Source organism: Montipora foliosa, chromosome 7 (assembly GCF_036669935.1).
Source record: "Montipora foliosa isolate CH-2021 chromosome 7, ASM3666993v2, whole genome shotgun sequence".
NCBI classification, from domain to species: domain Eukaryota; kingdom Metazoa; phylum Cnidaria; class Anthozoa; order Scleractinia; family Acroporidae; genus Montipora; species Montipora foliosa.
This window is the reverse complement of record NC_090875.1, coordinates 21,911,975-21,938,491: the sequence shown is the minus strand read 5'-3', so window position 1 is coordinate 21,938,491 and position 26,517 is coordinate 21,911,975. Positions and strand designations below refer to the sequence as shown.

The following is a 26,517-nucleotide window of genomic DNA, read 5'->3' as shown; positions in this document are numbered from 1 at the left end:
CCCGGCTCAAAGCGGGAAAAAACACGCGCGAACAAAAACTATAGCTAGTAGGTTTTGCTTTTACCTCCAATTGGCTGAAATTGTAAGCCAACCATTTAGCGAACCAATTGAAATCCAAAGCAATGGTGAAATTATTTGTGAGGCTCGATTCGATCAAAAACCGCTCCATCATCTTATCAATGAGATATGAATTTATGTTTCCTTGGAAGTCTAAGGGCGAGGAAACCTATAATAACTTAATCAATACTTTCATCACAGAATTGAAGAAGTTCTTTCTGTTCACTGACGCCAATGACAAGTCAATCAATGTCATTTCATTGGACGTCAGCGATCTCATGGCTAAGAAGTTGTTTAAACATCAACGCCCGATCGCTCTGGACTTTGACCCCATTGGCGATCGCGTGTACTGGACTGACGTCGAAGGAGGCTTCATAATGAGCGCTTTTCTAAACGCGACTTCGGTAAAGGAATTATTCCGATGTAACGTGAAGATGCCCGACGGCTTAGCCATTGACAAGGTAGGACGAAACATCTATTGGTCAGATACTGGAACCAACAGGATTGAAGTGGCGAAGCTTGATGGGACCAAGAGAAAACTGCTGATCAAGGATGGACTGGATGAGCCGAGAGCGATAGTTCTCGACGAGAGAAACGGGTAAGTTACATTGTGTTCAGTTAGAAAAAGGTGTTGTTTGTCCATCCTAACTAGGCGGAGCTGAAATCGCCGTATTTGTTATTGCTGCACTGCTCATTCCCCTAATTATCATCATCGTTCTCATTATCATCATCGTTAGGCTTTGGCAGATTATGATAGCATTATTTTGAGCATAATAGCAAGGCAAAAGCATCGAGCATAATGCCAGCATTTTAGCAAGATTTTTGTATCAAGAAAAAGGAAAAATTTGTCTGAAGTGATGAAATTCACCGAGAAACAGCCAAAGATATATATTTCAGATGTTTCTAGCCAAAACTAGACAATTTCTTAAAAAGCTTTTTAAACAATTAAAAAAATCAAAAAGTGTCTATTTTTGTGTATGGATTGAGGAAATTTTCGAGCATTTTAGCAAGGCCATAAGAGCATAATAACAAAAATTCTGAGCTTTAAGCATTAGCATAATAGCAAAAAATAAAAGCATAATGTGCAAAAGTCTAATCATCATCATCATCATCATCATCATCATTATTATCATCATCGTCATCGTCATCATCATCATTGACGTCATCATCATTGTCATCATCATCACTATTATGATTATCTTATTCTACGCCATCATCATCATTAGCAACGTCATCATCATCATTAGCAACGTCATCATCATCATCACCATCATCGTCGCCGTCGTCGTCATCGACATCATCCTCATCATCATCATTGCCGTCGTCATCGAACTGAAATCGCCGTATTTGTTGTTACTGCACTCTCACTCTCCTAGTTATCATCATCATCATCACCGTCATCATCAACCATTATTATCATTATCATTACTAACTAACTGAGAAATGAACAAACTGCAGTTTTGTTTCGCTGGTCTTTACTAACATAGGTAAGTACTGCATGTTGTTCAAGAAAGTCCCCGGTAATCTCGAATTCTGTTGTGAGTAAGTTTCAGTCACTTTTACGAATTGTATGGTACCTTTTAATCATGGAAATGAAGGCCATGCGGTAGATATTTAGAATAGCAGTGATTTTGTCTCTTCAACACTATTCAGTATAATGTACTGGACGGACTGGGGATCCATCCCAAAGATCGAGCAAGCAGCCATGGACGGATCATCAAGACGAACAATTGTCACTGGTAACCTTGGCTGGCCCAATGGACTCACTATCGACCGCAGCAAAAACCTATTATACTGGGCTGACGCTAAACTGGACAAAATAGAATCCTCTGATCTTAACGGAGGCCACAGGAAAAGCATTTTGTCATCGACAACCGATATGCATCCGTTCGGTCTGACCATGTTCCAGAACTTTCTTTATTGGACGGACTGGATTAGCAAGAGCGTCTCGAGGCTTGATCTAAACAATAGAAAAAGGGAAATGATTATTACTGGCCTAAATAGACCAATGGACATCCATCTATACGATTCGTCAGTGACGATCACAGGTATTTGGGCGTAGCGTTTTTATTCTTATTAAAAACGTTGCCAGCTAAGAATTCTGATGGGCTGGTGAGTTCCAACGTAGTTTCGTTATTCAAATCTGGGAACTGGGCAAACAACCCATCTAATGCTACAATTGTAGCCTCAGGGTCCCTTTGGGTTAATTGGGCCATGAGTTGAGCGAACTTGGAGTGAGAATCAGCCCAAGTGTCTGGGGTTTTTTCCCACAGTGTGCATTTAGAATTAGTCTGCATTGTTTCCCTGGTCTGCAGTCTGTATTTCACATTGACCGACCATTAATGAGTTCGAAAGCCGTCAACTTCCACCAACGAGAGGAGGAGCCTTGTATATGCTCTTCTTTCGACCTTGTTAAGATGAGTTGCTTACGGTATTTGTGAGCACGATTGGCCAATAGGTTTATGAAAAAAGGCAATATTGTGGCGTTCGATGCTGTCTGAGTTGTCATGTAATTGGTTAATTGTCCATGGCTAGGCTTTATGAATACATCGGTTTTCAAACGAGTGTCGAGACCAATTACGCGATTTTTGGTTATTCTGCTTACTTTTTTCTTAAAATCCTATCTTCACTTTTTTAGCCAATGAGAACAAATAATTCACGGCCACTTGTACGCTCGTCTTTATTAGATCATCGACCTGTTAGCGCCTGTTACGATAGCCTGCACGCAGGCGGTTGGATGGTCGAAAAAACCGGAATTCGTAATGAGGTCGCCATCTTGGATTCGCGCGGCTAGGTCTGGGCCGGGTTGAGGGTCGACAAAGCGAGCGCGGGGCCCAGACCTATCCCACGCTCTGATAGTGTTTCATGGCGACAGAGCATCTACCGCCTGCAAGCAGGCTACTGTTACGATTGCTCAGAGTAATTAAATTGGTGTCCTTTTTGTTCCGGCAGGTTCTCACCCTTGCGCTTCGAACAATGGACTTTGCAGTGATCTGTGTCTGCTAAAGCCACATGGAGGATATCAGTGCGCATGTCCAACAGGCGTTGCTCTGAAGTCTGATGGAAAAACTTGTGACTATGGTGAGTGCGCATGCGTGAAATTGTGATGTTGCTAACATTCTTACACATGTTCAAGGGTGAGGCACTTAAATGTGGTATCAAATGAGTTGATTTGGTGCATTGTACTGAGAATCAGAAGCTACGAATTGACCTTGTGGTATCTTCCAGTTAATATTGACCTCCGCTTTGCAATTTTTTAATATACTACACAGCTTTATCCAATGAGTGACAAATATATTATTCTAATAGTATATTTAATAATAATTTAATAATAATATTGTATATTCAATAATAATAATAATAATAATAACAATAGTAATTATAATTATAATTATAATTATAACGATAAAACAATTTTATCCAAAATTTCACAGTCCGAGGACAAACCTTTGGCTTGCTTTTTTCCAGATCAGTTCAATAAAAAGAGCACAGAAGAGTTCATGCTGTTTCCCGATGCGGCTAGTGGAAAAATCTTTAAGGTCTCCTTAGCTGTAACAGACACCCCTTGTGAGCTATTGGCCATAGAAAACAACATCACAAGACCAGTAGCTATTGATTATGATCCAGTCGATGGCAAAGTTTATTGGACTGATGTGAGCATGCAACAAGTTACCAGAGCGTATCCCAATGGCTCTGATATAGAAGTCATAGCTAAGAGTAATGTGGTCAATCCTGATGGAATAGCAATTGACTGGATTGGGAGAAATCTTTACTGGACAGATGAAGGTACAAATAGGATCGAGGTATCTCGATTGGATGGGTCCTTTAGAAGAAGTCTTATCACTTCAAACTTACCCAGGCCGAGAGCTGTAACTCTTGACATCGAGACAAGGTAATTATTAACCCTTTAAGCTGATTCCCTTCTTTTGCACCGCGCATCTCCTTCTGCGCATAACATTCAAAGCCATCCTGGAACTTACCCCAGTCTTTTCGCGGAAAATGATCATTTCAAGCAGAAATTGCCCCTTTGCCTTCCATTTGTCGTCGTGTTGCAAAGAAACGAGCTCGGTGACCCCCCTTTTTAATGACGTTATTTACTCGTAATAGGTACGCGGAAAACATATTTTGAGGAGAAAAAAAAGTTGGATAGTAGAAGTTTTAGTATTTTTATATAAATTACGTAAAACTGCATTTGAAGCCAGACACTGAGGACGCTTTCCATAAAATTGACAGAACTGAGCGGCCAGACCGGGCATTTGGAAGGACTAACTCCATTGAACCTTCCAATTAACACACTTCGAGGAAGATAAATACTCCTCCAGCTTGAAGAATGCGAGGGATTATCATACAAGCGTTCCTTAAAATTTTTACATTTATTTTTTACAAACAGACGGGTCTGCCCGACCAGTTATGACAAAAGGAAAGCACCCTAAGTGTGAGGTTATCATGGCGGTCCAATTTGCTTACATTTTTTTGCGAGATCGAGCAATTTGAAATCATTTTACTGAAAGATTATAGCCCGGACAAACAAGTAGGCTCAAGGTTTCAGTAGCTTTTGCCATATAACAACAATTTTTCCCTTTGATCAAGTTTCGAACGGTTCTCGCGTAATTTGGTAAAAATAACAATTACAATAAAGGACAATGCAAGGGTGACTGCATCTTTGTATTGCACGTTTTTTATTGCCGTGTGCCCGAATATTATTTGTGCCATGTTTGACAAAACCAAAACTCTGGATAGTACGTCATTTTCAGGGGAATTGCCTTAACCCCTAAAACGCGTATTGACAAGTAAACTCGTCTGATGTCAGACAGAGCAAACTCTGCCACTCTCAGGACAACTGAGACGAAAGATGATGTTGTATAAGCAAAGGCTTCAATTCATAACACGTACATGGCGGCATTTCCATGTTAATTAGGGGGCTGCAATATGACTACTGTGAGTTTATAGTTGAGCCAATTCGAGGATGACCTTTCGCGTGCTTAAACTTGCCCTCCAGGTCAGGCTTATTAATCAATTTCTTTCAATTAACCCTCACTGGCTGGGCATTTATTCATGCTGCATGTGCCTTGAGCGCCAAGCATTCTGAAACAAACTCGCCCTAGTCTCCGTCGCAAGCCAAGGTCTATCCGAATCAAGATGCGCTGTAACACTGGAAGAAAGCTTTTTTTCAGATAGAAACAAGTTTAGACTTAGGCCTTTCATATAAAGTCCAGTCAATAACTTTTTTAAAGTTTCACTTCACTCGCTCTCCTTCAATCACAGGCAGATGTTTTGGAGCGACTGGGGATATTTGCCAAAGATTGAGAAAGCGAATATGGATGGCACAGCCAGAGTTACACTTGTTAGTTCGGGACTGTCGTGGGTTAACTCGCTTGCATTGGATCTCAAGAATAAACTGCTGTATTGGTGCGACGCGAGACTTGATAAAATTGAAAGAGTGAATTTCATGGGAAATAACCGTGCTCTTGTACTGCGTTTGTCGTGGAGTAAGAGGTATCACCCATTTGGGTTGGCTCTGTACGGAGATGTACTATTCTGGTCCGACTGGGGGACAAAAAGTGTGCATAGGTTCAACCTGACGTCTTCTATCAGTAAAGAAGTAATTCAAGGGCTGGGAAGGCCGATGGAAATCCACATTCACGATGTCAAGAACATCGCTGCAATTGGTATGATTTTCTGTTTCCCTGTCAAGTTGAAAACTTGCTTTGGTGACGTTAATGACTAAGGGCTTATTGAACCTTATTGAAAATTACCAAAAGAAAGTTAATTGACCAATTCTCCCACTAGAATGGGCTTTTTAGAGTTAATAAAACAGTTGATACGAATAAACAGGACTAGTGGGAAACCAACTTGTGGTATGCACACTAGTTTGATACCTACAATTGTCCCTGGGCTGTGGATGCGCTTAGTTTTTGGTGGCAGTATTAATATAGTATTAGTATTGGTGGCAGTATTAATCAAGTGAGAAATAGGGCAGCCTTCTCAACTTTTCAACTGTTCTCTACTTTGCTGTGAGAGGTTTTAATGAAAGTACCTCCGTACCCTTAAAAAAAATTCCATATTTAAATTAGACCAGGAATTTAATAGAATAGGCCATTTCCGAGTTCCTGTCTGCCTCCTCTTCAAAGCGAGTCTAAGTGCGAAGTTTTTGTGATGGTAATTAGTTTTACTTTACATATGAATGAAAACTAATTATCATAAGAAAAACTTCGCACTTAGACTCGCTTTGAAGAGGAGGCCGACATGAACTCGGAAATGGGCTATTACGCCCTTACAAGCTTATACTAAGTTAAGTATCACCCTCTAACCACAAAGATCTTCAGGAATTCACCAAAACAGAGCCAGAAAATTCTCAAGGACTCTTTACTATAATTTCTATTACTTTTGGAAGCGTAAATTGAGATAAACGTCTCAAGCAGGTTTTAGAAAAATGTTCATTTTTTCGTTGTGTACCAACTAACCAAGTGTCCTCCCTCCGACGCTTCCTTCTGCACAACAAAATGTCCTTTTTGCCACAGCATTAGTTATCAGCTGAAATTATTACCACTCCAGGTCCAACCAGCTGCTCCAATTTTAATGGGGGTTGCAGTCACCTTTGTCTTCCAAACCCAACTGGTCATCGGTGTTTTTGCCCAGAGGGCGTGCAACTAAAATACAACGATCCATTTGTCTGCCAAGGAGGTAAGAATCCAGGACTCAGTCTGAATTGAATTAACGAAATGAGTAGGGAGCTATGGATTAACTCAGTTGTGGGGATAAGTAAGGAACCCACACTGTCACTTTTCTCGATTCTCGATTCTTTTTTTTTTTCGATAGCGTACACCACATGGTTATGTCTCTGACTGACTAGACTACATTGACTAGACTAGACTACATTGTTCTCTTATCTTATGGACACACGTTGATCAAACGTAAGCTGATTAGCTATAAAGATCTTCCGGACAAAAGATAAACAAACTTAATCATCGAAGCAGACGGATCGTGACGCGCGCGTGCTCGATTTCCAGGCAGATATGTCACTATCCATTACATAAACATTAGCTTAATCAATACCAATTATCCTGTTTCCGACACAGTGTTGGGTTAGGCTAAAAAGTGCGGCCTTCCTTTTTTCTCTGATGACTTTGACTACACCAACGAGGAGAATGTCATTCTGGCTCCAATAAGCGAGCAATGGTGGTGAAATAGTCAAATACTTAGTTTTTACTTCAAATTGTTTTAAAAAACTAGAAGAAACTAGATTGATGTACCATGACAAATAACAATTAAAACAAAAAAAACAAAAAAAGCCAGTAAGCTAGAAAGATTTAGCCACTTCTTTTCATACTTTTATGAAAAGCAGTCAGTTAAACCTGCTGTTTGTTCTTTGCAGTGCTGATCTCTCAATCTCCCTACTGGCAGAAAATCATTTACGATAAAATTTAGTACCTAGTCAACGAGATCACATCACAGAAATTGAGCCTCTCAATCGTGCAAAAAGAATATTAATTTCTGACCAATTCGTTCCCATGTCAACAAACGTCAAAGCGTACGTTTTCTATCGCTTTTAGAAACACCGATAGACAAGTTTTAATAGCGGTACTAGCACTTTGACGACTCGAACGAAAATATGGAATAATAAATTATACTCAGTGATGGATTTAATTAAAAAAAGCATTATATTTCTTTTATATGAGTGTCTCGCAAGACGAAAAACAGGGCTTTTACTTTTTGCCAGTCTCAAAAGGACGAGGACACTCAAATTAAGCAGTCATGACGCAAAAAAAGACAGGCTCAAGACGGGCTAAGCGCGAGAAAAGGCATAGGATAAAGATTCTTTGATTCTTCTGATTGGCTGAGAATTCCGCGCGAATATTTACATCAATCAATATGCCACTTCGGAAAATACCATAATACTCCTTGTTTGTCCCCCCTAAATTTGAATAAGCACTGTTTTGGTTTTTTCTTGGGACCATTGTAAGTCCCAAGAGAAACTGGAAACAATGGTTATGCAAAATTTGGGGGGACAAACAAAGAGTATTATGGTATTTTCCGAAGTGGTCTATGAAATTAGATGCTTTTAGAGCGACTTTCATTCGAGTGTCGTAAAAACCAAGACCAAAGTAATTACTTTGGCCAATCAAAAAGGACGCATACAATCCGGTATAAACCAATCAAAACTGGGACTAGTTACACGTAGCCGACACAAAGCGCGGGAAAATGTGCACGCGCGAGTCACGATTGGTTTTGGTTTCACTTCTGATTGGTTGAAAAAGTGGCGCAAGAACTTTGAACCAATCATCGAGTGAAGTAATCATAAACCAAAGAAATTAGCTAATTACTTTCCACACTCAATCGAAAACCGGTCTAAATGAAAAAAAAAGTCATTTCCTCTGATTTTCACTGATGACGCAAGAATAACCACAAGCACTACATGCAGAAGCACAGACTTCTTGTGCTAATCTAAATTAGTGGTAGTTACATTTCTTTACCACCCTCAATAGTTTCGAAAGTTACTGTAGACCAGGGACGCTGTTGAGTTGAAATAAGTTACTTTTGCTTTTATTTGCGTCTCTAGAGAAAAGTACCCTTTACATTTTGGTTTGTGTTTCTTTAATTTTTCCAAAATAAAATAGCGAGTCGATGCACTCAACTGTCTGCACCCAGTCATGGACGCTTAGGGCATTGCTCAAACGTACCAGGCCAAATCTGCCAAATCTCTTGTAACGCTGGATACCAATTACATGGATCAAGTGTACGAACATGCAACTATGATGGAACATGGAGTGGACTTCAGACAAGCTGTTCCAGTAAGTTTCTTTTCTGTCAAGTGTTTCAGTAGTAGGTAAACCAAGTTACAAAGCTAATGCAATGCAAATATGAGCAAATTTGCCTTATTATTTACTCATTTTCGATAGTAGTCCCCAACTTATGTACATGAAAACCCATCCAAATTTTCATTTTACCTGAAGAAGGCTGGTTTCAGTGGCAGTGACTTGCCGAAAAATGGTACAAAACGTTCTAAAATTGCTTCAGTTTCGTCGATCGATTTCTGCTTTTACATCTTCTGATTTCATGTATACAATGAACTCTTCGCGAACGGACACTCTCGTAAGCGGACAGTTTTACTTACGGACACCTTTTTCAATTCCCCACTTTACCTTCCAGTCAAACTCTGAATTTACACATTCCCGAAAGCGGGCACTTTCACGTAAATGGACGCGGACACTTTTGAAAATAAAAATTGGATTTTTCTTTTGTTTACGCTTTCTCTTAAGCGGACACTCCACGTATAAAATAATTGACTCTTGGCAATTCAACCAAACCTATGACCTTTCACAGAGCAACAAAATATCAAGATAGAACGCCAAAGGTGGTCTGCAAAGCCTTTCATATCAGGGAGGTCTGGAACCCAGACCTCCCTGGGTTCCAGACCTATGGTAGCAAAACTGGTATGCTCATATTGTGGCGCACTTCTACGAGAATCTTACTGCAAAGAATCAAGCATTTCTCATACAAGTTGGCTGAGATATCTTTCTTCATCATATTCGACCAAAATTTGGTTGAGTTTATGACGTCGTCGCTTGGCACATTTGCATATTTTAAAAACTTGAGTATCTCTGGAACAAAAAAAGATATTTGAAAATGGTAAACAGCATTCTTCTTCTCGTACAGCCTTCACTGATGTTTATCTAAAATTTCTTATATAGGAAAGATACGAATTTTGTCACAATAGCACTTTGGACTGTTGTAAGGCACGCTGACTTGAGCTAGCTTGTAAGATTTTAACGACGTAACTAAATTTGGGACCTGTTAATTCTGAGTAAATAACAAGGAAATGCGAAAAGAGTAACACCACTCATTTTGCTTCTTATAAAGCTTTCTTCTGCCCTCCATTGGTCACACCGGCAAGAGCATCTCTGCTGTCCGCTGCCTGTAACAACAGCTATGGATCAAGTTGCTCGTTTTCCTGTCAAACGGGTTACACCAGCTCAACTGGAAATACTACAAGGACATGTTTGTCGTCCGGTCAATGGAGTGGAAGTGACATTAACTGTACAGGTAGCCACAGGCCAGATCTGTCCGATTTAATACGGTTGTTCAACAAATTGATGAATCTGTAGCTCATTCAAAACCATTATGCTGTTTTTCTTAAGTGTTTAGGAGAAGGCACAAACATTTTTGAAGTTTGAGATTAATCTTTTGTGTTTTTCTTTTGTTCAGATTCTCAGCCTCCAACATTCGGGGTCTCGTGTCCTGGGAGTCCCTTAGTCGCATATGCTGAACAAGGCAAGTTTACAGCTTTGGTGAACTGGACCGATCCTGTTGCTATTGACAACTCAGGAGTCGTACCCACAGTGACATCAAACTACCAGTCTCCACAAAGGTTCAGCCAAGGCGTTCATGTGATCAAGTACAGAGCAGAAGACCAATCAGGAAACGAAGCCAGGTGTTCATTTGAAGTCAGTGTAACAGGTACGAAGGCAGATCATCACGGATTTAATTGGTTCAAGAACAATTGAAGGCCTTAACGAGTTCTTTATTGGAACACCCATGGCCAAAAATTTTCAAAACCAAGAAGAAAGCAAACACTGCTTTGCTTTCGCGTCCATTTATAATTTATCTTCAAATTCTTAGTATTGATTTATCTGTATTTTCCACGATACTAACGTTATTCTTCAATCCCTTTTCAGTTATTAATTGCTCATCGATGATGGTGGATCCTACAGGACCTTTGCGAATGAGCAGATGTGGTAATCATTATGGGTCAAAGTGTAACTTCTCCTGTGAAATTGGTCATCGCCTAATTGGTTCCTCTGTGGTCACGTGCGTTGCTTCTGGTAACAGACCGCCGGCATTCTGGGACAGTAAATTACCCGTATGTGAAAGTAAGTTGAGTGGATTCCGCAGAGTGTTGGAAACTTAATAAAATTCTTTGAAGGCTTAGTTAATTAAGAGTAATCTAATAAAAGACAAAAAGTGTTTATTATTTACTTTTTCTTCAAAGTTATCTTCTGCCCTCAATTGGTCATCCCATCAAGGGCATCTCTGCTGTCCGCTGCCTGTAACAACAGCTATGCATCGAATTGTTCGTTTTCCTGTCAAACTGGATACACCAGCTCAACTGGAAATATTACAAGAACCTGTTTGTCGTCTGGTCAATGGAGTGGAAGTGACATTAACTGCACAGGTAGTTGGAGATTAGGAGCCGGTTGCTCGAACGCTTGTTAGCTCTAACCTTTGGTTAACAGGTATCACAACCTGTAAGTTTCCATGGTATTTAACGCTGGTTAGCGCTAACCATGCTTCGAGCAACCCGGGCCAGACCTATTCGGTATAATAGGTTGATGAATCTTAAGGCTGGTTTCCATATGATCGCAGAAGATCGCGAATCGCAGATCGTAGATCGCAGAAAATTCTGCGATCATATGGAAACCCACTTCTGCGATCGTTTGCGATCGTCTGCGATCGTTTGCGATCCTACGATCATATGGAAACCAAAGTTCTGCGATTTGCGAGCGAAAGGTATCCCATAATAATTTTCATTCTGACTCAAATGATTCAACGCTTCTTAGCAACAGAGCCTGAATGTTCGTTTATGTTCGTTACTGTTCTGTCAGAAACACGAAGTTCTCTCAGCAGTGTGTGGAAAGGCCCAAGTGTTTGTCTCTTCATGAATATTTTTCGAACTCAAAACCCATGTTTCCTTCGCTTTTGAAGCTCACGATGCCGTCGCTTCAGGACTAAAAGAAGAAGTAAATTTGCTTGCAGCAAAATTTCCTCCTCGATGTCCGCCATGTTGTTTGATAAGATTTGGCCGCGAGCACAACGCGCGTGTACATTTGACATTTCTGCTGACCGTATGGCTGCAGGCGGCTCTGCGATCGTTTGCGATCGTCTGCGATTATATGGAAACAGCTCTCTTTGCGATAGTCTTCGATCTGCGATCTGCTATCGTCTGCGATCATATGGAAACCAGCCTTTAAGCTCATTCAAAACCATTGTGCTGTTTTTCTGAAGTGTTTAGGAGAAACCTCAAACATTTTTCAAGTTTGAGACTAATCTTTTGTGTTTTTCTTTTGTTCAGACTCCGAGCCCCCAACATTTGGGGTTTCGTGTCCTGGGAGTCCGTTAGTCGCATATGCTGAACAAGGCAAGTTTACAGCTTTGGTGAACTGGACCGATCCTGTTGCTATTGACAATTCAGGAGTTGCACCCACAGTGACATCAAACTACCAATCACCACAAAGGTTCAGCCAAGGCGTTCATGTGATCAAATACAGAGCAATGGACCAATCAGGAAACGAAGCCAGGTGTTCATTTCAAGTTAGTGTGACAGGTACAAAGGCAGATCTTCACGGATTTGATTGGTTTAAGACAAATTTGAAGGTTGAAGCTGTCCGTGTTGGAACAACCACCGCCATAAATTTCGAAATAAACGAGAAAGCAAATACTGCTTTCCTTGAACGCCTAATTCTAATTTTTCGTCTTTTTTCTTTATGATCATGCAGATGATCTAATGTAACGATATTCTTTAACCTCTTTTCAGTCATCAATTGCACATCGATGATGGTGGATCCTACTGGACCTTTGCGCACGAGCAGTTGTGGTAATCATTATGGATCAAAGTGTAACTTCTCCTGTGAAATTGGTCATCGCCTAATTGGTTCCTCAGTTGTCACGTGCCTTGCCCCTGGTGACAGACCGCCAGCATTCTGGAACAGTAAAGTACCCGTATGTGAAGGTAAGTTCATGGTGAATTACCTCGAATGTTAAAGACTAAATTTAATTATATTCGATACCATTTGATGTTAAGTAATTAACAAAGAAGGCAAAAAATGTCTCAATGCTAAACTTTCTGTTCAAAGTTATCTTCTGCCCTCCATTGGTGACACCGACAAGAGCATCTCTGCTGTCCGCTGCCTGTAACAACAGCTATGGATCAAATTGTTCTTTTTCCTGTCAAACTGGATACACCAGCTCAACTGGAAATATTACAAGAACATGCTTGTCGTCTGGACAGTGGAGTGGAAGTGACATCAACTGTACAGGTAGTCAATGATCAGAACTATCCGGTTGAATACAATTTTACGTGAATTTGATGAATCTGTACTGAGCTCACTCAAAACCATGAAATTTGTAATTAGATAGGAGAAGACACAAACCTCTATCACCTCTCAGGCTGATCTTTTGTTCTTTTCTTTTGTTCAGATTCTCAGCCTCCAACATTTGGGGTTTCGTGTCCTGAGAGACCGTTAGTCGCATATGCTGAACAAGGCAAGTTTACAGCTTTGGTGAACTGGACCGATCCTGTTGCTATTGACAACTCAGGAGTTGCACCCACAGTGACATCAAACTACCAATCACCACAAAGGTTCAGCCAAGGCGTTTATGTGATCAAATACAGAGCAATGGACAAATCAGGAAACGAAGCCAGGTGTTCATTTCAAGTTACTGTGACAGGTACAAAGGCAGATCTTGACAGATTTGATTGGTTTAAGACAAATTTGTAGGTTGAAGCTGTCCGTGTTGAAACAACCACAGCCATAAATTTCGAAATAAACGGAAAAGCAAATACTGCTTTCCTTGAACGTCCAATTCTAATATTTCGTCTTTTTTCTTTATAATCATACAGATGATCTAATGTAACGATATTCTTTAACCTCTTTTCAGTCATCAATTGCACATCGATAATGGTGGATCCTACTGGACCTTTGCGCATGAGCAGTTGTGGCAATCATTATGGATCAAAGTGTAACTTCTCCTGTGAAATTGGTCATCGCCTAATTGGTTCCTCAGTTGTCACATGCCTTGCCCCTGGTGACAGACCGCCAGCATTCTGGGACAGTAAAGTACCCGTATGTGAAAGTAAGTTCATGGTGAATTATCCCGTATGTTAAAGACTAAATTTAATTATATTCGATACCATTTAATGTTAAGTAAATAACAAAGAAGGCAAAAAATGTCTGAATGCTAAACTTTCTGTTCAAAGTTATCTTCTGCCCTCCATTGGTGACACCGACAAGAGCATCTCTGCTGTCCGCTGCCTGTAACAACAGCTATGGATCAAATTGTTCTTTTTCCTGTCAAACTGGATACACCAGCTCAACTGGAAATATTACAAGAACATGCTTGTCGTCTGGACAGTGGAGTGGAAGTGACATCAACTGTACAGGTAGTCAATGATCAGAAGTATCCGATTGAATACAATTTTACGTGAATTTGATGAATCTGTACTGAGCTCACTCAAAACCATGAATTTTGTAATTAGATAGGAGAAGACACAAACCTTTATCACCTCTCAGGCTGCTCTTTTGTTCTTTCTTTTGTTCTTTTCTTTTGTTCAGATTCTCAGCCTCCAACATTTGGGGTTTCGTGTCCTGGGAGTCCGTTAGTCGCATATGCTGAACAAGGCAAGTTTACAGCATTGGTGAACTGGACCGAACCTGTTGCTATTGACAACTCAGGAGTTGCACCCACAGTGACATCAAACTACCAATCACCACAAAGGTTCAGCCAAGGCGTTCATCTTATCAAATACAGAGCAATGGACCAATCAGGAAACGAAGCCAGGTGTTCATTTCAAGTTAGTGTAACAGGTACAAAGGCAGATCTTTACGGATTTGATTGGTTTAAGACAAATTTGTAGGTTGAAGCTGTCCGTGTTGAAACAACCACCGCCATAAATTTCGAAATAAACGGGAAAGCAAATACTGCTTTCCCTGAACGTCCAATTCTAATATTTCGTCTTTTTTCTTTATAATCATGCAGATGATCTAATGTAACGGTATTCTTTAACCTCTTTTCAGTCATCAATTGCACATCGATGACGGTGGATCCTACTGGACCTTTGCGCATGAGCAGTTGTGGTAATCATTATGGATCAAATTGTAACTTCTCCTGTGAAATTGGTCATCGCCTAATTGGTTCCTCAGTTGTCACATGCCTTGCCCCTGGTGACAGACCGCCAGCATTCTGGGACAGTAAAGTACCCGTATGTGAAGGTAAGTTCATGGTGAATTACCTCGGATGTTAAAGAGTAAATTTAATTATATTCGATACCATTTAATGTTAAGTATTTAACAAAGAAGGCAAAAAATGTCTGAATGCTAAACTTTCTGTTCAAAGTTATCTTCTGCCCTCCATTGGTGACACCGGCAAGAACATCTCTGCTGTCCGCTGCCTGTAACAACAGCTATGGATCAAATTGCTCGTTTTCCTGTCAAACTGGATACACCAGCCCAACTGGAAATATTACAAGAACATGCTTGTCGTCTGGACAGTGGAGTGGAAGTGACATCAACTGTACAGGTAGTCAATGATAAGAACTATCCGATTGAATACAATTTTACGTGAATTTGATGAATCTGTACTGAGCTCACTCAAAACCATGAAATTTGTAATTAGATAGGAGAAGACACAAACCTTTATCACCTCTCAGGCTGCTCTTTTGTTCTTTCTTTTTTTCTTTTCTTTTGTTCAGATTCTCAGCCTCCAACATTTGGGGTTTCGTGTCCTGGGAGTCCGTTAGTCGCATATGCTGAACAAGGCAAGTTTACAGCATTGGTGAACTGGACCGAACCTGTTGCTATTGACAACTCAGGAGTTGCACCCACAGTGACATCAAACTACCAATCACCACAAAGGTTCAGCCAAGGCGTTCATCTTATCAAATACAGAGCAATGGACCAATCAGGAAACGAAGCCAGGTGTTCATTTCAAGTTAGTGTGACAGGTACAAAGGCAGATCTTGACGGATTTGATTGGTTTAAGACAAATTTGAAGGTTGAAGCTGTCCGTGTTTAAACAACCACCACCATAAATTTCGAAATAAACGGGAAAGCAAATACTGCTTTCCCTGAACGTCCAATTCTAATTTTTCGCCTTTTTTCTTTATAATCATGCAGATGATCTAATGTAACGATATTCTTTAACCTCTTTGCAGTCATCAATTGCACATCGATGATGGTGGATCCTACTGGACCTTTGCGCATGAGCAGTTGTGGTAATCATTATGGATCAAATTGTAACTTCTCCTGTGAAATTGGTCATCGCCTAATTGGTTCCTCAGTTGTCACATGCCTTGCCCCTGGTGACAGACCGCCAGCATTCTGGGACAGTAAAGTACCCGTATGTGAGGGTAAGTTCATGGTGAATTACCTCGGATGTTAAAGAGTAAATTTAATTATATTCGATACCATTTGATGTTAAGTAATTAACAAAGAAGGCAAAAAATGTCTGAATGCTAAACTTTCTGTTCAAAGTTATCTTCTGCCCTCCATTGGTGACACCGGCAAGAACATCTCTGCTGTCCGCTGCCTGTAACAACAGCTATGGATCAAATTGCTCGTTTTCCTGTCAAACTGGATTCACCAGCCCAACTGGAAATATTACAAGAACATGCTTGTCGTCTGGACAGTGGAGTGGAAGTGACATCAACTGTACAGGTAGTCAATGATAAGAACTATCCGATTGAATACAATTTTACGTGAATTTGATGAATCTGTACTGAGCTCACTCAAAACCATGAAATTTGTAATTAGATAGGAGAAGACACAAACCTTTATCACCTCTCAGGCTGCTCTTTTGTTCTTTCTTTTTTTCTTTTCTTTTGTTCAGATTCTCAGCCTCCAACATTTGGGGTTTCGTGTCCTGGGAGTCCGTTAGTCGCATATGCTGAACAAGGCAAGTTTACAGCATTGGTGAACTGGACCGAACCTGTTGCTATTGACAACTCAGGAGTTGCACCCACAGTGACATCAAACTACCAATCACCACAAAGGTTCAGCCAAGGCGTTCATCTTATCAAATACAGAGCAATGGACCAATCAGGAAACGAAGCCAGGTGTTCATTTCAAGTTAGTGTGACAGGTACAAAGGCAGATCTTGACGGATTTGATTGGTTTAAGACAAATTTGAAGGTTGAAGCTGTCCGTGTTTAAACAACCACCACCATAAATTTCGAAATAAACGGGAAAGCAAATACTGCTTTCCCTGAACGTCCAATTCTAATTTTTCGCCTTTTTTCTTTATAATCATGCAGATGATCTAATGTAACGATATTCTTTAACCTCTTTGCAGTCATCAATTGCACATCGATGATGGTGGATCCTACTGGACCTTTGCGCATGAGCAGTTGTGGTAATCATTATGGATCAAATTGTAACTTCTCCTGTGAAATTGGTCATCGCCTAATTGGTTCCTCAGTTGTCACATGCCTTGCCCCTGGTGACAGACCGCCAGCATTCTGGGACAGTAAAGTACCCGTATGTGAGGGTAAGTTCATGGTGAATTACCTCGGATGTTAAAGAGTAAATTTAATTATATTCGATACCATTTGATGTTAAGTAATTAACAAAGAAGGCAAAAAATGTCTGAATGCTAAACTTTCTGTTCAAAGTTATCTTCTGCCCTCCATTGGTGACACCGACAAGAGCATCTCTGCTGTCCGCTGCCTGTAACAACAGCTATGGATCAAATTGTTCTTTTTCCTGTCAAACTGGATACACCAGCTCAACTGGAAATATTACAAGAACATGCTTGTCGTCTGGACAGTGGAGTGGAAGTGACATCAACTGTACAGGTAGTCAATGATAAGAACTATCCGATTAAATACAATTTTACGTGAATTTGATGAATCTGTACCGAGTTCACTCAAAACCATGAAATTTGTAATTAGATAGGAGAAGACGCAAACCTTTATCACCTCTCAGGCTGCTCTTTTGTTCTTTCTTTTCTTCTTTTCTTTTGTTCAGATTCTCAGCTTCCAACATTTGGGGTTTCGTGTCCTGGGAGTCCGTTAGTCGCATATGCTGAACAAGGCAAGTTTACAGCATTGGTGAACTGGACCGAACCTGTTGCTATTGACAACTCAGGAGTTGCACCCACGGTGACATCAAACTACCAATCACCACAAAGGTTCAACCAAGGCGTTCATCTTATCAAATACAGAGCAATGGACCAATCAGGAAACGAAGCCAGGTGTTCATTTCAAGTTAGTGTGACAGGTACAAAGGCAGATCTTGACGGATTTGATTGGTTTAAGACAAATTTGTAGGTTGAAGCGGTCCGTGTTTGAACAACCACCACCATAAATTTCGAAATAAACGGGAAAGCAAATACTGCTTTCCCTGAACGTCCAATTCTAATTTTTCGTCTTTTTTCTTTATAATCATGCAGATGATCTAATGTAACGATATTCTTTAACCTCTTTGCAGTCATCAATTGCACATCGATGATGGTGGATCCTACTGGACCTTTGCGCATGAGCAGTTGTGGTAATCATTATGGATCAAATTGTAACTTTTCCTGTGAAATTGGTCATCGCCTAATTGGTTCCTCAGTTGTCACATGCCTTGCCCCTGGTGACAGACCGCCAGCATTCTGGGACAGTAAAGTACCCGTATGTGAAGGTAAGTTCATGCTGAATTACTCCGGATATTAGAGAATAAATTTAATTATATTCGATACCATTTAATGTTAAGTAAATAACAAAGAAGGCAAAAAATGTCTCAATGCTAAACTTTCTGTTCAAAGTTATCTTCTGCCCTCCATTGGTGACACCGGCAAGAACATCTCTGCTGTCCGCTGCCTGTAACAACAGCTATGGATCAAATTGCTCGTTTTCCTGTCAAACTGGATTCACCAGCCCAACTGGAAATATTACAAGAACATGCTTGTCGTCTGGACAGTGGAGTGGAAGTGACATCAACTGTACAGGTAGTCAATGATAAGAACTATCCGATTGAATACAATTTTACGTGAATTTGATGAATCTGTACTGAGCTCACTCAAAACCATGAAATTTGTAATTAGATAGGAGAAGACACAAACCTTTATCACCTCTCAGGCTGCTCTTTTGTTCTTTCTTTTTTTCTTTTCTTTTGTTCAGATTCTCAGCCTCCAACATTTGGGGTTTCGTGTCCTGGGAGTCCGTTAGTCGCATATGCTGAACAAGGCAAGTTTACAGCTTTGGTGAACTGGACCGAACCTGTTGCTACTGACAACTCAGGAGTTGCACCCACAGTGACATCAAACTACCAATCACCACAAAGGTTCAGCCAAGGCGTTCATCTTATCAAATACAGAGCAATGGACCACTTAGGAAACGAAGCCAGGTGTTCATTTCAAGTTAGTGTGACAGGTACAAAGGCAGATCTTGACGGATTTGATTGGTTTAAGACAAATTTGAAGGTTGAAGCTGTCCGTGTTTGAACAACCACCGCCATAAATTTCGAAATAAACGGGAAAGCAAATACTGCTTTCCTTGAACGTCCAATTCTAATTTTTCGTCTTTTTTCTTTATAATCATGCAGATGATCTAATGTAACGATATTCTTTAACCTCTTTTCAGTCATCAATTGCACATCGATGATGGTGGATCCTACTGGACCTTTGCGCATGAGCAGTTGTGGTAATCATTATGGATCAAATTGTAACTTCTCCTGTGAAATTGGTCATCGCCTAATTGGTTCCTCAGTTGTCACATGCCTTGCCCCTGGTGACAGACCGCCAGCATTCTGGGACAGTAAAGTACCTGTATGTGAAGGTAAGTTCATGGTGAATTACCTCGGATGTTAAAGAGTAAATTTAATTATATTCGATACCATTTAATGTTAAGTAATTAACAAAGAAGGCAAAAAATGTCTCAAAGCTAAACTTTCTGTTCAAAGTTATCTTCTGCCCTCCATTGGTGACACCGACAAGAGCATCTCTGCTGTCCGCTTCCTGTAACAACAGCTATGGATCAAATTGTTCTTTTTCCTGTCAAACTGGATACACCAGCTCAACTGGAAATATTACAAGAACATGCTTGTCGTCTGGACAGTGGAGTGGAAGTGACATCACCTGTACAGGTAGTCAATGATCAGAACTATCCGATTAAATACTATTTTACGTGAATTTGATGAATCTGTACTGAGCTCATTCAAAACCATTGTGACGAATTTTGTAACTAGATAGGAGAGGATACAAACCTTTATCACCTCTCAGGCTGATCTGTTGTTTTTATTTTTTCTTCAGATTCACAGCCCCCAACATTTGGGGTTTCGTGTCCTGGGAGTCCGTTAGTAGCATATGCTGATCGAGGCAAGTTTACAGCTTTGGTGAACTGGACCGATCCTGTTGCTATTGACAACTCAGGAGCTGCACCCACAGTGACATCAAACTACCAGTCACCACAAAGCTTCAGCCAAGGCATTTACGTGATCAAGTACACAGCAGTGGACCAATCGGGAAACGAAGCCAGGTGTTCATTTAAAGTTAATGTGACAGGTACAAAGGCAGATCTTCATGGTTTTAATTGGTTTAAGATAAGTAGTCCGTTATTGGAATAACCACGGTTATAAATTTCACAATCAACGGCAAGATATAAACCGCTTTACCTTCGCGTCGAATTCTAATTTCTCGTCTTTTTTTTTAGTAGTATTTCCTTAGATGATCTAAGGTAACGTTATTTTTCTACATCTTTTCAGTTATCAAATGCATATCGATGATGGTGAATCCTAGCGGACCCTTGCGCATGAGCAGATGTGGCAACCACTTTGGATCAAAGTGCGACTTCTCTTGTGAGATTGGTTATCGCCTTATTGGTTCCTCTGCGGTCACGTGCCTTGCCCGAGACAAAAGGCCACCGGGAGTTTGGGACAACCCAGTGCCTGTATGTCAAGGTAAGTTTTTAGTGTAATAGAAGAGACTTTGGTTACCAAAAGGAAGTGCTTTTTGAGCCAGTTTAGTGGAGATACATAGACCGAATGCACAAATGGCGGCCAAAAAAATATTCTTTTGTTTATTTGTTAATTAGCCTCACTAGCGTCGTTTGTATGGACAAAATACAAAGGAAATGTTGCTTGAGAGCGAGTCTAGTGAGTCTCATTAGTACACAAACAAAAGAATACATTTTTGGCTGCCACTTATGCATTCGGTCAATAATGTACTTAAGCAAAAGATGTTACGCCGCTTTCGGTTGCAAGATATCCCTTGTCCAATCTTGGCCTTTCCGACATGAGCATCTCTGTGGTCTGCTGTCCGTAACAACAGTTCTGGGTCAGATTATTCGTTTCCTTATGAAACTGCACATGCCAGTTCCTCTGAAAATGTGACAGCCTATTAACTTTTATTTCTTGTTTTAGATTCTCAGCCCCCAACATTTGGGGGATCTTGTCCTGGGAGTACGTTAGTGGCCTATGCTGAAAGAGGCAAGTTTACAGCTTTGGTGAACTGGACCGATCCTGTTGCTGTTGACAACTCAGGAGTCGCACCCATAGTGACTTCAAACTATCATTCACCACAGAGATTCAGTCAAGGCAGTCACGTGATCAATTACACCGCTTTGGACCAATCGGGAAACAAGGCCACCTGTTTCTTTACAGTGAATGTGTCGGGTAAAAAAAATCTATTAATTTAACGTCTATAATACTACCCAGTCTTCTCATTGCAGTAGTTTTGATTAACTTTGTTTTCTTTTTCAAATCAATAGTTATCTCGTGCCCTTTGCTGACAGTAAATCCTGACGGCCCTTTACACATAAGCAGTTGTGGTAATTATTATGGGTCAAAGTGTAGCTTCTCTTGTGCGACTGGGTATCACATGAATGGTTCGTCGACAGTCACGTGTTCTGCTCCTGGTGAGAGACCTCCGGGAGTCTGGGACACTCCGCCGCCGGCTTGTCAAGGTACGACTTTGTTCAGTTAGTTTTAGTTTCGACTTCTTAATGTTGATATTTTCTTTACCGGCGTCTTTAAAACAACAACATGAAATAGGCAAGGGTATTTGGACGTTTAAGTAACGATGAAATGAGAACATTAGCAACGGAAGCAGTTTCCGTAAGAGGTGGAGTTGGTTTTAGAATACGTAAATTTAAAATGTTGCGGTTGTTTCATTGCAGATCTGGAGCCACCACAGATACACACATGCCCCCAAAACAACACCATTGTGTCCAATCAACCAACTCATATACTGCTGTTGCCTGGCGTCAAGGTGACAGATAATGTGGGAGTAGATCGCTTTTCAACGAGCATTCCGAACGCCACGGAGGCGACATGGGGAGAATATAACATCGTTTATACAGCAGAAGACAAGGCGGGCAATAAGGCGTTTTGCAGATTTCAAATAACAATATTTGGTATGTATGATTTTTAATGACGTCATAAGCATGCGTAAAGAAAAGTTGAATTGTGACGGATGACGGAAACAACCCTCCTGCGTTCATTGCCTGCGGTCAAATTCTATCCCCACTCTGCTTCTGTAAGTGCCCTGGCATCATGCACTTGTCTCGATAATTTTGATATTGTTAAGAACACTTACTTCACGAGGTGGATACGCGAAAGCAGCAGTTACCTTCTAATTACAATGTTGCTCTTATTAGGATAGATCATGTATTTTTTGTGGGGCGTTTTTTCTCCCTACACAACACACATTTTTCTAATTATGCACATTGTTTAACTTTTGCCTTTTTGTTCCATCTTTGTCTTTCTTCAACCAGTCCATCCACGCGCCTAAAAAAGGCTTTGTCTTTTTTGGACACTCGACTATTTCTCCCAGCAAAGTCCCAGTCTTCTCTTCGAAGACAAGAAACGAAAAGAGAGAAAGCCTGGGTTCGAGGTTGCTTTCCTTCCTAAAAGTTTTTTGATTGGTCAGTTTCACTTTCCAGTCCTGGCAGTACGGCAGGACGATTACGTTTGTGTAAAAGCCCATTTTCCACGAAATTTCTTTCGCACAATGGCGACTTTGATTATTTTCGTATTATGTCCGCTATTTAAAAAATCAATTCCTCTTGACGACTAGTCTTCTCTGGCCGTACTGTAAGTTACAAGTTTAAGATTCCTTTTGGCAACTGAATCGAGTCGGAGAACAACCTAAAAGTCAAGAGGGCTCCTTTAGAATACAACTGATCATAACGCCCTTACTTTCTTCATACGATCATTTTACAGAATCGCCATGTGGAAATTTAGCAATATCACCCCCAAAGAATGGAGCCAAAGCTTGTGAGGTTGGAATAGTTGGTGGGGTGATCTGCACCGTGCATTGTAACAAAGGATACTACTTTGCTACCCAACCAAGCGAGACCTATGTCTTTATTTGTAGCAGTGCCGAAAAATGGATAAGGAGCCATCCGAAAGCTGTAAATGGCAGACACGATCTTCCCGATTGCTCAAGTAAGGACACTTATTAAGCAAGATTTTTTAGCGGTTTTTCTTTCACTGCCTTTAATCCTCTCTATTTCTTCTTCAATCTATTTTCGTGACCTAGAAAGAGGTTGCGTGTCAAAGAAAAATCCTTGTTTCAGTGTGGGGGCCAAGGGTGATGGGTGTAGTGGATGAATTTTACTGATTTTGGAAAACAGAAGAGGCTGTAAATTCAGCTTTGAAAGCCATCAATAACAAGAAAATTAACTTTTACAGAGGAGGTTTTGCTTTATAATTTTATCCGAATAGGGGCCAAGTTGTCCTCAATACGCAAATTCCCGGGTACTTGTAACACTAAAAGTATCTAATCCAAGTTTTGTTTAATTAATTGGAGTGTTCTAAGTAAGTAAGAACTTTATTTAACGAGGGTAGCAACCTAGTAGTGTTACAACACTAAAACAACTTGTGGCCCTCAAGGGAATTCAGACCAGACCATAACACCCGGCGGGAGCTCCGTGACCTGTCCTTTTCCAATAGTGTGTGGTATCTTTAATGAATGTCCTACATGAAGAGGGAGTCAAACGGGGCCTACGGTTTATAGCAGTTATCCGAAAAGACTTAAGTCTAACCATTTGCGGATGTAATTACAAAGGTAGCACTTTCTCCTCAATTATTTAAAGACCCTGAGTGTTGGTCCTGCTGGAGTTCAACTCACGACCTCCGGGACGGTAGTCCCATGCTTAGCCAACTGAGCCAACCGGTCAGCGGTTAAGTCGTTTGGCTTAGCATTGTTTCTTTGTATTTTTGCCTTTTTGAAAATGAGAAAAAATTCATTAGTGAGGACATTGTTGTGTCTTATTGCAGAGAGATCCAATGCAAGTATTGCTATGTGGGGACAAGCTCATTATCTAACGAGTTCATGCGATCACACCCCTGACATGCTTGAAGAGATAAGAATGAACTTTATCAGATTATTCTATGGTACCACCTTTGGGATACGGGTTTGTGGAACCGACCCTCTGTGCCGAGGAAAATTCAAAGTTCAAGTGAAATGTAGTGAACAGAGTCGCCGAAAAAGAGAAACAGTTGCAAAATTTCCTCTGACCATTGACTTTGAGATAAGAGTTTCACTTTCTTACTACAACAAAACATCCGTCGATTTCAACCAGACTTTTAAAGAAACCTCACGCGACATTTTATCTTCTTTGAAAAATGGAGACTGGAGTTTGAATGTCAGCGGAGTTGTCATAGAAACAGATACGTCACGACCTCCTGAAGTTCGTTTCTTGCGTCTTGTTTGCAATAAAGGACAAGTGCTGAGAGGAACCTCATGCGGTAAGCAGATATGAAAAGTGGTAAATAAACCAATGAACCATATTGTGCTCCTTAGGCATACCAAGAAAAAGCGACTGACATTTGACCATAAGAAATGCAAACAAAAATATGTTAAAAGGTATCAGTTGACAAGCATTATTTTGTTATTCACTTGCGGAAGACAAGAGCCTTTTACAAAGAGCGCGTATCCGCTCTGATATCTTCGTTATTACTCCAATTAATATAAAAATTGCGATAGATAATCGGGGTTTTTTGTGTGCCTTACTTTGTGGTCACTTGTGATGTACATGGTGACGTATCGAGAAACCAGGAAAAAATTATTGAAACAGAGTTGGGGACCAACTCGACCCGAACCGACCCGCAAAAGTCGCGGAGCCCGAAAATTAACTCGGGACTCATTGGTGACGGCGAGTTTCATTCACACTTCGCCAACAATGCTTCCCAATGGTAAACTTTAGTTTCTTGATGAAAAGCCTATTAATACCGTAAGAAAAAAAAAAGAGAGAGAAAAACCAACTGTCAAAATTCCATGCTTCTCACCATTTTTGCTCCCAAACAGTTAACTGCCCTGTTGGCTACTACTTTAACAACGCGAGCTGTCAGGCATGCGCAGAAGATCAATACCAAGATAAAGAGGCCCAAACCTCCTGCATTTCATGCCCAGCTGGGACTTCCACATCTGGACGAAAAGGATCAAAACAGAAACAAAGTTGCCAAGGTAATAGGATAGTTGTTTTTTTCTAGTATACAAAAGGAAATGTTCAACGGTCGGCTTTCATGGGGTCTTTTAAATTTAATTAAGTTAGAGTATTATCATATAAACACCAATGAAATAAAAATCACCGTTGCTATGGTTATACAATAAATCGCGCTCTTGTTCTACGTTATCTATCATGACTGTTTTTGTGCTGTTTACAATCATGTTTTAAGTTGACCACAAGTGCCCCACCCTAAATTCTTGCCATTTAATTATTCCTCAGAGCTTTCGATATTCACAGCAGCAAAACCAAGAGAAGGAGGAATATCCAAGAAAAAACTTATTTTGATTATTTCCGGTGTTCTCGCCGTTGTGCTGATTGCTGGGATTTATGCTGCGCGGAAGTGTTTTCGGTAAGTGGAATAATAATTGTTGTCTTCTTACAATAACTGCGAAGAAGAGTATGTTTTGACGGCCACTGCTATTAATATATACCACACAATTGCATTGTGCGCACTTTCTGATTGGTTGACACCAAAGAGATAAGCAAGGACTACTCATTTCCGAGCAGCCGAAGAGAAACAAAATGGCTTCTTTTAGTTTTAATCGTTTTAATTTGGTAATTGTTTTTCATTTGTTAGTTATTCGGCTCAATTATTCGTACGTAACAGCAGATTTATTAAAGGTAACATTTTGAAGGAATATTGTGATTGGAACCCGGCAAAACACGTCCTAAATTTCAGATAGGCCTCAAAATTGACCGAAAGCATAGAATATACCGTCTGGTAAGTGCACAGGAGCTTGTGATTCTGAGCTTCTGATTCTGATTCTACATCTGGAGCTTCTATCTCCTTGGAGTTATTGTTTTTTTAGACCGTCAACATATTTAAAACTGCCCTCCTGTTAAATATTGAGCCTCCTAACCAATCAAGGTCCAATTCTTCGTTTACCTACAATCATTGTAGGTGGGCGAGCTTTGCGTGACTCCCCAGATAACGGCTGCGAAGGTCTCTACCTCACTTAAACAAGAATTAATCACGGAGAAAAAAGCTTGGAGCTCATGAATCTTTCTCGAAGGTTTCTGGCCCGGAACGCCATTTGTGAAAACTGTGACCGTCTTGTTCTGTGAACGAGCCTCTATTTCATGCTATTTCCCGTCCTCTTGTCGGAATCATTAGCTTTTCTGAGAACTCAGGTGGAGATAAGAAGTTTGCCCTAGGATGCAATGTAGGGTTTAAAAGGTTGAAGAATGTGTTGGATTACAGTCAAACCTCTCAAGATTTTACTAATGTTTTCTTGATTTGAAAATTGAAAATTTGA

At 40.5% G+C, this 26,517-nt stretch overlaps 1 protein-coding gene across 2 annotated transcripts in view; it reads left to right on the top strand.

Moving 5' to 3' along the window:
• LOC138011339 (uncharacterized) overlaps positions 1–26,517 on the top strand; it is a 35,913-nt gene that overhangs the window by 7,191 nt on the left and 2,205 nt on the right. For both annotated transcript variants that reach the window (XM_068858306.1, XM_068858307.1), the window contains exons 7-47: positions 259–655; positions 1,711–2,105; positions 3,010–3,138; positions 3,526–3,949; positions 5,323–5,726; positions 6,613–6,741; positions 8,676–8,849; positions 9,919–10,101; positions 10,264–10,515; positions 10,734–10,928; positions 11,048–11,230; positions 12,128–12,379; positions 12,590–12,784; positions 12,909–13,091; positions 13,252–13,503; positions 13,714–13,908; positions 14,033–14,215; positions 14,388–14,639; positions 14,850–15,044; positions 15,169–15,351; positions 15,524–15,775; positions 15,986–16,180; positions 16,305–16,487; positions 16,660–16,911; positions 17,122–17,316; positions 17,441–17,623; positions 17,796–18,047; positions 18,258–18,452; positions 18,577–18,759; positions 18,932–19,183; positions 19,394–19,588; positions 19,713–19,895; positions 20,062–20,313; positions 20,514–20,708; positions 21,171–21,422; positions 21,518–21,712; positions 21,926–22,162; positions 22,971–23,195; positions 24,030–24,500; positions 25,060–25,218; positions 25,481–25,610. In XM_068858306.1, coding sequence (XP_068714407.1) covers positions 259–655; positions 1,711–2,105; positions 3,010–3,138; positions 3,526–3,949; positions 5,323–5,726; positions 6,613–6,741; positions 8,676–8,849; positions 9,919–10,101; positions 10,264–10,515; positions 10,734–10,928; positions 11,048–11,230; positions 12,128–12,379; positions 12,590–12,784; positions 12,909–13,091; positions 13,252–13,503; positions 13,714–13,908; positions 14,033–14,215; positions 14,388–14,639; positions 14,850–15,044; positions 15,169–15,351; positions 15,524–15,775; positions 15,986–16,180; positions 16,305–16,487; positions 16,660–16,911; positions 17,122–17,316; positions 17,441–17,623; positions 17,796–18,047; positions 18,258–18,452; positions 18,577–18,759; positions 18,932–19,183; positions 19,394–19,588; positions 19,713–19,895; positions 20,062–20,313; positions 20,514–20,708; positions 21,171–21,422; positions 21,518–21,712; positions 21,926–22,162; positions 22,971–23,195; positions 24,030–24,500; positions 25,060–25,218; positions 25,481–25,610 — 9,391 coding nt within the window. The remainder of the gene's footprint in view (positions 1–258; positions 656–1,710; positions 2,106–3,009; positions 3,139–3,525; positions 3,950–5,322; positions 5,727–6,612; positions 6,742–8,675; positions 8,850–9,918; positions 10,102–10,263; positions 10,516–10,733; positions 10,929–11,047; positions 11,231–12,127; positions 12,380–12,589; positions 12,785–12,908; positions 13,092–13,251; positions 13,504–13,713; positions 13,909–14,032; positions 14,216–14,387; positions 14,640–14,849; positions 15,045–15,168; positions 15,352–15,523; positions 15,776–15,985; positions 16,181–16,304; positions 16,488–16,659; positions 16,912–17,121; positions 17,317–17,440; positions 17,624–17,795; positions 18,048–18,257; positions 18,453–18,576; positions 18,760–18,931; positions 19,184–19,393; positions 19,589–19,712; positions 19,896–20,061; positions 20,314–20,513; positions 20,709–21,170; positions 21,423–21,517; positions 21,713–21,925; positions 22,163–22,970; positions 23,196–24,029; positions 24,501–25,059; positions 25,219–25,480; positions 25,611–26,517) is intronic.